General features: G+C 41.3%; 1 protein-coding gene across 1 annotated transcript in view; it reads left to right on the top strand.

Annotated features, from left to right (window-relative positions):
- The first annotated feature begins 2536 nt into the window (after window positions 1-2536).
- LOC122560129 (uridine-cytidine kinase-like 1) overlaps window positions 2537-15210 on the top strand; it is a 157807-nt gene continuing 145133 nt past the window's right edge. Inside the window, exon 1 of the mRNA XM_087994882.1 lies at window positions 2537-2700. Coding sequence (XP_087851008.1) covers window positions 2567-2700 — 134 coding nt within the window. The 5' untranslated portion in view covers window positions 2537-2566. The remainder of the gene's footprint in view (window positions 2701-15210) is intronic.

Raw genomic sequence — 15210 nt, 5'->3', positions numbered from 1 at the left:
TATTTATATAAATGAGTTGAACGTGAACATGGGAGGTATGGTTAGTATGTTTACAGACGACACCAAAATTGGAGATGTAGTGGATCGCAAAGAAATTTTCCTCAGAGTAGAACAGGATCTTCATCAGATGGGCCAATTGGCCAATGGGCTGAGAGGTGGCAGGTGGAGTTTAATTTACATAAATGTGAGGTGCAGATTTTTGAAAAAGCAAATCAGGGCAGGACTTATACACTTAATGGTAAGGTCCTGGGGAGTGTTGCTGTACAAAGAGACATTGGAATGCAGGTTCATAGTTCCTTGAAAATGGAGTCACAGATAGAGAGGTTAGTGAAGAAGGCATTTGGTATGTTTGCCTTTTGGGTTAGTGCACCGAGTATAGGAGTTGGGAGGTCATGTTGCAGCTGTACAGGACATTGGTTAGACCATTACTTGAATACTGCATGCAATTTTGGTCTCCCTGCTATAGGAAGCATGTTGTGAAACTTGAAATGGTTCAGAAAACATTTACAAGGATTTTGCCTGGGTTGGAGAATTGAAGTTACAGGGAGAAGCTGAATAGACTGGGGCTATTTTCCCTGGAGCATTGGAGGCTGAGGGGTGATCTTATAGAGGTTTACAAAATCAAGGAGAGCATGGATAGGATAAATAGACAAAGTCTTTTCCACAGGGTATAGGAATCCAAAACTAGAAAGATTTAAAAGGTGCCTAAGGGGCAACTTTTTCACACAGAGGGTGGTGCATGTATGTAATGAGGTGCCAGAGGAAGTGATGAGACTGGTACAAATACAATATTTAAAACACATTTGGATGGGTATATGAATAGGAAGGGTTTAGAAGGATATGGGCCAAAATCTGGAAATGGGACTATATTTATTGACGATATCTGGTTGACATGGACAAGTTGGACCAAAGGGTCTTTTTCCATGCTGTACATCTCTATGACTCTATATATGGCTCTATTTTCAGCATCTGCAATATTTTGCTTCTTTAAAAGTTTATCACAAATTAGTTAATAGCTAGTTATATTGTGCCTGGTCTCTTGTGAGACATCAGGCTGAACGTAAGCGTAAGTATACTTTACTACTAGCCATCTTGACTTCACATCATCACCACAGCAGTCAAACAACTGGTTAGCTCCTCCCAGGTACAGTTCTTTACATCCTGATGAGTTGGAGCTTATCTTGTGATGTCAGTTTACTAACTACCTTATACAACTCATGATTTCAAATTCATAGCAAAAAGTCTGAATCTTGACCAATGTCCTCTCTAAGCTGCATGGATTGTACAGCTGCTGAGAAGCTCAGTGCATGTCATTTCAGTACATCAGTGTCTTGCTTCTGCTCCCAGAAGCTGCTGCCATGCATGGATCATGGAGGCCTGCACAGCAGCAACTAGAATATAGGCAATAACTAAAACAGAAATTGCTGGAAAAGCTCAGCAGGTCGGACAGCATCTGTGGAGAGAAATCAGAGTTAACGTTTCCAGTTGAGTGGCCTGTCCTCAGGACTGATTGTAGCAAGGAAAATGTCAGTTTATATCTAGTAGATACAGGGAGAGTGTAAGGAGTAAAGGATAGACGGGGATAAAGCCCAGAGAGAAGAACAGTTGGAAAAGGAGTGTATAATGATCTGCCTAGGAAGGGTGAATAGCTATTACAGGCATTGTTTTGATTAGATTAGATTCCCTACAGTGTGGAAACAGGCCCTTCGGCCCAACAAATCCACACCGCCCCGACTAATACACCTAACACTATGGACAATTTAGCATGGCCAATTCACCTGACCTGCACATCTTTGAAATATGGGAGGAAACTGTTGTCCTTAACTACCTCCAAAATGGTCGAATTGCCACTTCAGTTTAAAAATAATGGACACATCCATATCCCATGAAAGAATAAAAATCATTTACCAAATCCTGTTTAGCCAATGCTTATATTTCATTTAGAAGTAGTTCTATTATGCTGAGTATCTCCTGATACTTTATTTCAAGGAAAAACCAGTAAAACTTGCAAATGACACATAGTGGTATTTGGTATACCTCAGAATAAAGTTCCAGGACGACCAGTATGTTGATTTCCAGCAACTGCTTTTCTTTTTGTTTTAACTGGCTTTACCTCTGAGCTTCACATTTGACTTGCAATGAAATTTCTTTATTGCACTTATCCAAACCTGCACCGACAATGTAAATAAATATGTAAAGTTGCTGACTACCAAACTCCTCTGCAGTTTATTTTTCAAGTCGGGTCTCAGGCATTTAAGCCGATACACCGCTAGACAAAGTTAGGCCCATTTTTGTAGTGTGGTCAGCTTGTAGTTACTAAAAATAAGCAGCTTCTCCAGTGACAAGTGGTGGGTCACAATGAGGAAGATGAAGTAGTAATTTTCCAAGGATAGGCTATTTCAGTTGGTGCTCAACGCCGCCCCGTCTCAGACATTTTGAGAGGGTGAGGGTGGTGTTTCATTCAGTTGTATGTTTATTTAGCGTTGCTATTTCAAACAAGCATCCAGCTAGCGCAGGGCCTTTGGGGAGTTGTAGTCTTCCTTGTTACTGCTTCTGAGCTGTGGTAATGGGGGAGCGCCTGCCCATTGAACTACAGAGCCCAGTGCTCCCCACAACCCCAGGACAGCAAAGAACAATGGCTGAAACTGAGCTGGGGAGCCCTGCCAACGATGTCGAAACCGTAGCCGCCAGATCTGACAGGTAAGCCTTCAGTAAGTAAGTGTCAGAAGGCGTCTCTCTTAAGGCGGCTCAGTGTACACCTGAATCTTTCAGTTTCATGACAGCTGTGTAACTAACCTCCGGAACCTTAGAGTATGTCCTCTGCCAACCCAGTCCTGTGATTTTACAACATTGTATCACTTGGCTATGATACTTCGCAAAACGTTACACTCCTTTCTTCTTGTCCGGTGTTACTTATAAGACTTAACGGAAGAAGAAAAAAGTTGTCACAAGTTTGTTTTTTTAAAATATGATATCTGTTTTAACCACTTTGACAGCGGAATAGACAATTTGCCATTACTGTTTTGGGGTCGGGGAAGGGAAGTGTTTTGTTTTCCTTTCTGTTTGTTGGTTAAATATCTCCCGCAGATGGTTCGTTCCTGATAGTTAGCAGGGAAGGATAGGCTGTTAGATGTTCTAAATTTCAACGCTGTGCAGTTTATATGGAGAAATATATTTAGATGGCAGTCTGCTGTTATATAAATTGAATGCACTTGTTTCTTCAGTTGTGCGGATATAATCCCGTAAAACGTGTAGGATCCAAGGAGTAACAATGCAAAGTACTTAAATCAGCAGCGTGTTTTAACATTATTTTTATGCTTAAGCTTTTGTGAAATCATTGCTAATTATTCAATTGAAAGAATTGTGACAAATGACTATTTGGCAAATTAAGGCTAACTTTTTAAATTGTTAATTATTGATTAAAGTTTTAAAAATTTTAAACCTACCTGCAGGTTTTCTATATGGTAAGACAAATGATACATTGCTCAAATTTTAAAATACAACAATGTGTCTGGGCCATGTTATTTCATTACAAACCGCTATCCTCGTTGATTTCTTCTCTCACAAATAGCAATCATATACTCCAGGATTCATGCAACCCGAAGGGGGAAATGTGAATTTTCAAGTTACTGCAAATCTACATAATCTGCTCCAACAACTGAAATTATTTTCTACCGACCAACAGCTGTACATATACAGTAATTGCCCTATAATTGACGTCACGTCGTGCCTAGTTACAAAACAAAACCATGTAGTTGTAAAGTCGCGGTCATACTACACTGGTTCAAATGAGCCGCAGAATGATACATGGTATGACGTGTTAGATCTTGCAAGCACTAACGAAGGGTCAATGCAGGGATCGAACTCTCGGAAACTGTGTCATTCTCTACTGTTTCGGTCTAAATTTTAACTGGTGCCATTTATCGACCTCGAGCAAGCGGGTTGACTAGCCAATCAGGTTGCAGAACTCTCTTCGGGAGCAAACCAGGAAATAAAAGGCATAGTTAATGATTAACTTCTGAACTGTTTTACACCAGGCCAAATTACTATTGAGATAAACACATTGGATTAAGATAGAAGCTGAAATGTGACCTAACTTTAATAAATCAAAATAACAAGTTGCAAATTGAGATTACGTCGTGGCTCATTTTTAATATGGCACAGACTCCAAAGACCAAATGGCCTCTTAATGATATAAACCTGCTCTGACACTGCTGAATGCAGAATTACAAAATCCTGTCTAAGATCATTGCCAACCAGGTTAGGTCAGCTCTGGGATTGGTGATTCACCCCAACAAACCTGTGCTGTACCAAGCAAGATGATCTCTGAGAGCCTTGCGCTCCTCAGGGATACGATCACCTGCGTTCACGACTGGGGGCATGGACGTCTGCCTTATCAGCCTGGAGCAGGAGGAAGCCTTGACTGGATATTGCACACCTATATGCTGTCCAAAGTGGGCTCTGGGGAGGGAATTTGCAACTGGACTGCTCTATACCAACATTACTGCAATTTTAATCAATGGGTGGGAGTTGGAAAGCTTCCCATTCAGATCTGGAGTCAGGCAGGGCTGCCCACTCTTTCCTATCTTGTCTATATGTTGTATAGAGCCTTTTGCTAAGTCTGCCAGGAATGATGTGAGCCAGGGAGGGTTGAATATTCGAGACAGCAAAGCCCAGTAGGTCAGAGCCTCTCTCTACATGGATGACGTCCCCATTTTTGGCTCAGATCTGCTGTTAGTGTGTGTACTCATGAGCACCTGTGACCAGTTTGAACTGGCCTCGAGCCAAGGTAAATCAAGGCAAGAGCCAAGCCGTGAACTTTGGGAACCAGGCCAACCAATCCTTCGTTCTCTTCACTGTCAGGACAAATTGCTGGAAGGTACTGGGAGTATGTTTCGGAGGGGCTGACATATGCGCAAAATCTTGGGAGAAGTATATCACCAAAGTGAAGTAAAAATGGTCTTTTGGGATCACCATTCCCTCGCTATTGTGGGTAAAATCCTGGCCGTCAGGTGTGAGACTTTGTTCTATGGGGCGCAGGTCTGGCCCATCTCCAGAAACTGTACCATTGCAGTCACCCGAGCCATCTTCCACTTCATCTGGAGAGTCTAAGATGGAGCAATGTCCACAGGGACTCCATGTACAAAACTTTTGATAAGGGAGGAAGAACATACCCAACGCCCCCTCATCCTGATGGCCACCTTTGCGTGCGGCCACATCAGGCTATGCATAGACCCATGGTACACAAACACCAGATGTCAGTGCATAAGGAGGTTCTACGTGTCCATGGTAGTGTGAAGGATGGGACTGGCCTCATTGCTGTGGAACATTCCAAGTAGTTGGACCATTCTGCATCACCTGTCCTGCATGGAGAAATTTATAAAGAAAAGCACTTTTTGACCACAAGTCCATTTGAGAAGTGGTCAGTAGGTAACGTCCTCGACACTCTGCAGAAAAGGCGTGGGTGGTTCCTATGGCATGGATCCCTGACCAGACTATCAAAATCATTTGTCAGAATGCCGCATAACCAGAACTTTCCAACAAGTGCCAATATATTGCTTGGCTTGTGGTGAGAAAGGTACTACCTGTGAGATTCTTTGTGTATGCTAGGTCTGTCTGCACCACTGTACACTGCCCTCAAAGTAGCTGTAGGGGATGGAGACTGTCACGCGTCCTTCTGAAATATGGTTTTGCAAAGGAAGTCTGAAGGAGAATGCAGTGGTTTTGTCAAGGTACGTCCCAAGCAGCTCTGTGATGCAGGACTCTGTGCTGTCTGGTCTGTTTCCCGGGATGCACACTGAGACAAGCGTCAATTGTGCCTGGAGGACCATTAACTCTGTGAAAGACGCTCTTTCGTCTACACAAAACTTGGTGTTCCAAGACAAGGAGTTGACCTCGACAGTGTTGCAGGCGGCACATTCCAATGGCCCGGGCCACGTGCTGAGGGATGCACTAAAGCTTGGGGCAGCTGCTGTCAAGGCCCCATGGGGTAAGACCAGGGTCTGAAGTCCTCCTGCTGAAGGTCTGTTGAGTTATCGGACCCTGCTGGGGCCTGAAATGCATGTAAGTATAATCTGATTAAAGTAAGTATATCTGGTTAAAGTAACAGATGCTTTTGGTTTATTTGGGGATCCAACATCTGTTTATTTCTTGATATGCTACTGTACAGAACTGAACTGTATAATCTATGTATGAATAATGTATATTTTGAAATAAAAACGCAAACCTTCTATGAGGCCATGATTTTAAATAATCATCCTAATTTTGAATGATAGAAAGGAATGCTATTCAATTCTTGTGAAATTAGTTTTTAAGTGCTTGAGAGATATTTCAGAAATACTTTATAACTGAATAAATCATTAAAATGTCTCATTCAACAGGAAGATTTGTGTTATAAGGAGAGGAGGATATTCCCTGAAGTATAGGAGGCTAAGGGGTAACCATAGATGCTTTTAAAATCATAAGGGGTATAGATAAGTTGAATAGCCAAGGTCTTTTCCCCAGCGTAGGGAGGCCAAAACTAGGGGGCATAGGTTTAAGGTGAGAGGGGAAAGATTTAAAAGGAACCTGAGGGGCATCTTTTTCACAGAGGGTGGTACGTGTATAGAATGAGTTGCCAGATGAAGTGGTAGAAATGGCTACAATTACAACTTTTAAAAGACATTGGAGTGGCTCAGTGCATCAGAGCTCAGGTTTGGTTTTAGCTTCAGGCAACAGTCTGTGTGGAGGTTACACATTCTCCCGTGTCTGCCTAGATTTCCTCCGGGTGCTCAGGTTTCCTCCCACAGTCCAAAGGTGTGCAGATTAGGTGGATTGGACATGGTAAGTTGCCCCGTAGTGTCCAGGGATGTGTAGGTTAGGTGGACTAGCTGTGGAAAATGCAGGGTTACAGGGATAGGGTAGGAGGGTGAGTCTGGGTGGGATGCTCTTCGGACTGTCAGTGTGAACTTGTTGAGCTGAATGACCTGTTTCCATACTGTATGGAGGTACATGGATAGAAATGGTTTAGAGGAATATGGCCAAGTGTAGGCAAATTGGACTAGCTCAGTTTAGGAAACCTGGTCAGCATGGATGAGTTGGGCCAAAGGAATAGAATATAGAACATTACAGTGCAGTACAGGCCCTTTTGGCCCTCTAAGTTGTGTCAACCTGTGGAACCAACCTGAAACCCACCGAACCTACACTGTTCCATTTTCATCTATATGTTTGTCCAATGAATATTTAAATGCACTTAAAGTTGGTGAGTTTACTGTTGCAGGCTGAGAGTACTACATCCCTACTACTTTCCGAGTAAACAAACTACCTCTGACATCTGGCCTATATTTATCACCCCTCAATTTCAACTTATGTCCTCTCGTGCTGACCATCACCATCTGAGGAAAAAGGCTCTCACTGTCTACCCTATCTAATCCTCTGATTATCTTCTATGTCTCAATTAAGTCACCTCTCAACCTTCTCTAATGAAAGCAGCTTCAAGTCCCTCAACCTTCCCTCCATACCAGGCAACATCCTAGTAAATCTCCTTTGAATCCTTTCCAATGCTTCCACATCCTTCCTATAATGTGGGCACCAGAACTGTACTCAATATTTCAAGCGTGGCCACACCAGAGTTTTGTACACCTACAGCATGACCTCATGGTTCCAAAACTCAATCCTTCTACCAAAGAAAGCTAATACACCATATACCCTCTTATCCTAGGTGGAAGCTTTCAGAGATCTTTGTATATGGACACCAAAATCTCTCTGCTCATCTAAACTACCAAAAATCTTACCATTAGTCCAGTACTCTTTATTTCTGTTGTTCCTTCCAAAGTAAATCACCTCACACTTTTCCGCATTAAACTCCATTTGCCACCTCTCAGCCCAGCTCTGCAGCTTATCTATGTCTCACTGTAACCTGAAACACTCTTCAGCACTGTCCACAACTCCACTGATTTTAGTATCATCTGCAAATTTACTAACCTATCTTTCTATGCTCTCATCCAGGTCATCCAGGCCCCAAAACAGATTCTTGCGGTACACCACTCCTAACTGAGCTCCAGGATGAACATTTCCCATCAACCACCACCCTCTGTTTCTTTCAGCTAGTTAATTTCTGATCAGAACTGCTAAATCACCCCCAAACCCATGCCTTTGTATTTTGTGCAATAGCCTACCATGGTGAACCTTAACAAATGCCTTACTGTAGTCCATATACACCACATCAACTGCTTTACCCTCCTCCATCTGTTTGGTCACCTTCTCAAAGAACTCAATAAGTTAAATGAGGCATGACCTACCCTTTACAAAACAGTGTTGACTATCCCTAATCAAATTATTCCTTTCTAGATGATTATAAATCCTATATCTTATCAGCTTTTCCAACACTTTACCCACAACCGAAGTAAAGCTCACTGGTCTATAATTATCAGGTTTTTGTCTACTCCCCTTCTTGAACAAGGAGACAACATTTGCTATCCTCCAGCCGTCTGGCACTCATCATGTAAACAATGATGACATAAAGATCAAAGCCAAAGACACTGTAATCTCCTGCCTGGCTTTCCACAGAATCCTAGAATAAATCCCATTCAGCCCAGGGGATTTATCTGTTTTCACACTTTCCAGAATTGCTAAAACCACCTCCTTGTGAACCTCAATCCCATCTAGTTTAGTAGTCTGTATCTCTGTATTGTCCTCGACAATACAGAGTGTAAGTTTAAGTGTGAATACTGATGAAAAATATTAATTCCCCTATCTCCACTGACTCCATGCACAACTTCCCACTACTATTCTTAATTGGCCCTAATCTTAGTCTTTTATTCCTGACATACGTATAGAAAGCTTTATGATTTTCCTTGATCCTATCTGCCAACAACTTCTCATGTCTCCTTCTGGCTCTTCTTAGCTCTCTCTTTAGGTCTTTCCTGGCTAACCTGTAACTCTCAAGAGCACTAACTGAGCCTTCACATCTCATTCTAACATAAGCCTTGTTCTTCCTCTTGACAAGAGATTCAACTTCTTTAGGAAACCATGGCTCCCACTTCCTCTCTGCCTGACAGGTACATACTTATCAAGGACATGCAGTAGCTGTTCCTTGAATAAGATCTATATTTTAATTGTGCCCATCCCCTGCAGTTTCCTTCCCTATCCTATGCATCCTAACTCTTGCCTAATCACATCATAATTGCTTTTCTCCCATCTATAACTCTTGCCCTGTGATATATACCTATCACTTTCCATTGCTAAAGTAAACATAACCGAATTGTGGCCACTATCACTAAAATGCTCACCTACTTCCAAATTTAACACCTGGCCAGGTTTATTACCTAGTACCAAATCCAATGTGGCCTCGCCTCTTGTAGGCCTATATACATAACTGCATCACGAAACCCTCCTGCACACACTGGACAAAAACTGACCCATCTAAAGTACTCAAACTACAGTATTTCCAGTCAATATTCTGTTACTCTCGCTCCTATCGCAAATCATCTTTGCTATCCTTTCCTCCACATCTTTGGAACTATTCGAGGCCTATAGAAAACTCCTAACAGGGTGACCTCTCTTTTCCTGTTTCTAACCTCAGTCCATACTACCTCAGTAGAAGAGTCCTCAAACATCCTTTTTGCCACCGTAATACTGTCCCTGACTAACCATGCCACACCACCCCCTCTTTGACCATCTTCTTTTTTTTAGATTACTTACAGTGTGGAAACAGGCCCTTCGGCCCAACAAGTCCACACCGACCCGCCGAAGCGTAACCCACCCATACCCCTACATTTACCCCTTTACCTAAGACTACGGGCAATTTAGCATGGCCAATTCACCTGACTTGCACATCTTTGGAGTGTGGGAGGAAACCGGAGCACCCGGAGGAAACCCACGCAGACACGGGGAGAACGTGCAAACTCCACACAGTCAGTCGCCTGAGGCGGGATATGAACCCGGGTCTCTGGCGCTGCGAGGCAGCAGTGCTCACCACTGTGCCACCGTGCCGCCCACTCTTCTCTATTCCTTTTTCTGTGCTGTATAACTCTGACTCTAACGAGGCAATTTTCAATAGCTTTTACAGTGAGAGTGCATGAAACAAAGCTTGTGTCAAATCAGTCATTTTCGTTTATTTGTTTTTTGAGAACTACACCTAATCTGCACAATTTTGGACTGTGGGAGGAAACCGGAGATGTGCAGATTAGGCGAATTGGCCATGCTAAATTTCCCATAGTGTTAGGTGGATTAGTCAGGGGTAAATGGAGGGGAATGGTTGGGTGGATTGCTCTTCGGAGGGTCGGTGTGAACTTGTTGGGCCAAACGGCCTGTTTCAACACTGTAGGGAATCTAATCTTATCTAATGATGCACGGAATCAAACTAATGGAGATGTTCAAGTTCAGACATCATGTCCCCTGGTTACTTAAGGTCTGCTTTCCTTTTGATGCTCCTTATTTTCCTTGCTCAAAAATCAGAATCACAGCGTAACTATGGATGAACATAACCATGTGACTTGCCTGGAATCAGGTGTTTGATCCCTTTTTATGTAAAGTTTGATTTCTTGCTATTGGTCTGCAATCTGAACCAATTTCTTATGGTAGGAATCTGCATTTTGACTCTTCTCTAGACTGGATTCAGCACAAGATAGTTCTGTTCTGTCCTTGGGTTGATAGCAAAGGTAAGGTAATCAAAGATAAGTCCAAGCAGCAAATCTTTTGATTGTAATTTCCTCTGGCAAATGTACTTTATTTTTAATGTAAAATGTAACCATGACTGGAAGATCTTCAAGGACATGGAAAGCATCTCTATCTGGGGCAGCAGCTTCAGGTTCAAGACCCACCTTGGAATCTAATAGCCACAGGCAGCATAATGTGGCCAAACAGATTGATTTTAAAAAATACTGTGAGCCCTTCCAATATGTCTATCACAGGGAGTAAAGAGTAGGGGTATTTTCTGTTCAATAGAACCATGTGGAACCTGCAGTTCAATAGCTTCCCCATGTTAAAAGATCCCACATGCAAGTTTTTGCTGTGCAGTCCTGTTTTGAGGGACAGAAACACATGCGCAACCATATCTGGATGGTGGTTTTGTTTATTTGACCTATTCATTTACTTGACAATATTATGTATTTTAGGCCGTTAAACAAAAAAAATCATATCCTCTGGCATCCTCTGTGGATGAATTGTTCAGATGTAGTTGTAACGGAAGACTTTAAAGTTTGTCATTCATTTACCTTGTGGTAAGGTAATCTATCCATCACTTAATGCCGAATCAAGAAAGCAAAGGTCTACAGAGGCGATGTTTAAGGTATCACCAACTATGTATAGGATCATTTAAGATATGAATCTCAAAGAGATTAACAACATATCTAAATGCCTTCGATCTGGTGGAGTATTGTAGTCCATTTTAATCTAGAAAGAATTTGATCTTGGTGTGCTATAATCTGTACTAGTATTGTATAACAGATAGATATCTCAACCTGAGATGCAAGACCATTTCAACAATATAGCAATCCAAGTACATGTATCATTGTCTATGAAGAGCTTTTGAAAGAAGCCATGAGTCAAGCGTTGGATTAGGCTGAGTAGGACGCTAATTTAAACCTTTGTCAAAATGGCTGTGATATGATCTAAAGGAATGTGTCAAGAAATCGAGTCATCAACCCTCGAGAAACCGACTAGTAGTCTGAATGAAGTGGAAGATTATCCCACAGCAATTGTGCTCATCTTATAACGGTAGATTCTGGTATATAATGCAGCCACATTTTCAGGATCAATATACATAAACTTGGCATATAAACAAAATCTGTGTCCTTCTGCTGTCCCCACCTCCACCCCCACCATGCCTCAATTAATGTTTCAACTGATAAGTGCATGTTTAGACCTAAACTCGTATTAAACTCAATTTTTCAGTTCAGAAATACATGTAGTTTTGCTCATCGTAATGAGTTTGTGCAAATGATCAAACTGGTGATATGGCCCATGTCACAAAGAAGATATGCGTGAGCAGACCACACATGGCAGATAACAAACAGCAGTGGGCCCTCTTGCAAAAAGGATGATATACAATACCAGTTGCAAGCTATTATTTATAACTTTTTTTTGCTCACTCATTGAATTCCCATGCTGTCACAGAGTTACTTAGTGTTTCGTGAAAACTTGGTGTGGGAATGGAAGAAGGAACCTGCCCTGAAGGAGAGGCCCAAGACCAAATGCAGCAGATGATAAGTTAGGCTGTTTTAAAATATCATGATTTTATGGTTTAAATTAGAATTATTTTGTACATTAATTTATTTTTAATTACTGCTCGTTCTTGCTGTCTTCTTTGTGGAAGTCACCTGCTTTTTTGAAGGAAATTTTTATCCCTCAAATCCATTTTATATGCTGCAATGTGCACTAATCCACATTTAGGCAACTGAAAGTTATGACGAAAGCCAACAATCACAACAGTAGACATCTGAATTTAATCCTTCAGGTGCTATTTGAATTCATTTACAATTTTAAATGATTGTCTACACTGTTGTTGAAAAACCATGAATTGCAGTCTGGTTTTTGTATGCTTGTTAAATGTAAAATTTATAATGTACCAAGCGCAAATTTAGTTGTAATGATATCAGTCATTTATATCAGAGCTCAAACTGTTAAATGATTATAATAAAGCATCTAATTGGTGAATGTTTACTATTCTGTCTGAAAGCAATATACTGCAGCTACTGGAAACCTGAATTAAATGGAAAATGGTTGGAAAGTTAGCAGATCAGGAAACTGAAAACAAGACGTGACATTTCAAATCAATGATTATATGCATTTTGTGATCTAGGACTAGATATAGTGGTCTTGAATAACAAACTTATAAGCACACGTCCTCTTGGCTGAAGTCTGTTGTTCACTTTAGGGAAATCTACAATAGGCCCAAATCACAAACAAATCATCACATAGATGCTGCTGAAGGTGATGAAAGTAGATTTGTATTTTTACAGGGCATGCTACATTCAGATTTAATTTGATCCCAGTAATTGTCTTTTATCTTAATTGCTGCATTCAGCAGTTTAGCATTTAAGTTCATAGAATTTAAAAGTGCAGAAACAGGCCACTCAGATGATCTTATCTATGCCCAACTGGAGCCAACATCTCCAACTCTTTGCTCTGCATTCTTTTAACAATACCTTTTGAATACCTGATTTTCCATTAAATTGTTATTATCAAAAGTACAGTAAACTATTTCCCGTTTTACTAACCCTTGTTGGAAGAAAAAAACATTTTTCTAACTTGCATCCAGTTTCTTCCAGTGATAAGCCTCTGTCTGTGACTCCTTCCAACTGATTCATAAGCTGGAAACAATATTTTATGATGAAGCCTTTAAAAGCTTGCATACCATGCAAAATTCCAGATGTTCCTTTATCTTCTCTGTTCCACTGAAAATGGTCCCATTATATTTTAATAGCTATAATCTTTTTTTTATTTCAGACAGTTTGTGATGAATTTTCTGGATGCCTCATTATAGGAAAGATGTAGTAGCTTTAGTGAGGTTCAGATGAGATTTACCAGGATGCTGCCTGGACTGGAGGGTATGCCTTATGAAGAAAGGTTGAGGGAGATAGGGAACATAGAAGGTTGAGAGGTGACTTGATAGAGGTGTACAAGATGATGAGAGGCACAGATACAGTGGCTAGCCAGAGACTTTTTTCCCAAGGGGAGAAATGGCTATCATGAGGGCATAATTTGAAGGCGATTGGAGGAAGGTTTAGGGGAGATTTCAGAGGTATGCTCTTTATGCAGAGAGTGGTGGGTCTGTGGAATGCACTGCCAGCGGTGGTCATAGATTCAGGGACATTTAAGTGACTCTTGGATAGGCACATGGTAGATAATACAATGACGGGTATGTTGGTATGTAGAATAGGGTAAAAGGTTGGCACAACATCGAGGCCTAAAGAACATGCTGTACTATTCTCTATGTTCTTCGACTCTTTCCATGCTTATCCCACTCTTTCTACGATGAGATGCTGGACCTAATCCATATTATGTACAAATACAGAATAACCTCCTTTTTGTATTCACTGTGCAATGTATGAAATTCTGCATTCCATTTGCATCCATCATAGTCTTATTCCCCTGACTGCAGTCTTTATATATGCATGTACAATTTTCCCCCACATTTTTAAGAGATAGAGGTGAGGTACTTTTTCAAACAAGACAGGGGAATATGTGATGAACAGTGGCACCATGGGAAGCACTGAGAATCTGGGACCTTGGTGTGCATGTCCACCAGTCTGTTACTGTACTTTAACAAGACTGATAAAGTGGTTACGAAAGCATTTGGGAAACCTTGTAGGAGCAGAAGTAATCCATTCAGTCACTTAAGTCTGTTCTGCCATTCAGTGAGATTATGGCTATTTTGTAGCCCAACTCCACATATCAGCCTTTGGCCCATATCTTTTTCAACAAAAAATCTACTTCAGATTTAAAATTAACAACTAATCTAGCATCAATTTCCATTTTTGAAAGAGTTCCAAAACATCTAACATCCTTTTTTGTGCAGAAGCACTCCCTAATATCTCTCCTAAATGGTCTGCCCCTAATTTTCAGACCATGCCCCTCAGTTCTAGAAGCCCCAACCAGTGGAAATGGTTTATCGGTTTATACCCTGTCTTTGCCTGTCATGTCTTTGAAGACTTTGATCAGGTCTTCCCTTAGTAAGAACTTCCTAAATTCTAAAGAAAATAGGCATACTTTGTATAATCTTTTCTGAAATGTAAGCACTGAAGTTGTCCTTGTATGCTAGTCATGCCTTGCTTTTAATCACCGAGGCACAGTGTTTTAGAGCAGGGAGGTTATGCTGGAACTGTATAAAATTACAATATTATATGCAGTTCTGGAATCAAGTCTGTTTCGTCTCCCCAGTGTAGATGAGACCGCATTTGTGAAGAGCGAATATAATAGACTAGATTGAGTGAAGTGCAGGCAAATTGCTGCTTCACCTGGAAGATGTGTTTGGGCCCTTGGATAATGAGGTAGTACATGGGCAATTGTGTGGGAAGATGCTGTGGGGAGGTGTTTAAGGTAAGGGGCCAGAGATTTATGTGGATGTGAGGGGGGGAGAAATTTCACCCAGAGAGTGGTGGGAATCTGGAACTCGCTGCCTGTAAGGGTGATCTAGGCAGAAACCTTCACAAACACTTAAGAAGTATATAGATGTATACTTGCAATGCCAAGGCATACAGGACTATGTGACAAATACTGGAAAAGGGG

Source organism: Chiloscyllium plagiosum, unplaced genomic scaffold (assembly GCF_037043375.1).
Source record: "Chiloscyllium plagiosum isolate Xiang-an unplaced genomic scaffold, Cpla_swu_hap1 HiC_scaffold_15, whole genome shotgun sequence".
NCBI classification, from domain to species: domain Eukaryota; kingdom Metazoa; phylum Chordata; class Chondrichthyes; order Orectolobiformes; family Hemiscylliidae; genus Chiloscyllium; species Chiloscyllium plagiosum.
Note: the sequence above shows the minus strand (reverse complement) of the source record. Positions and strands in the feature narration are given on the sequence as shown.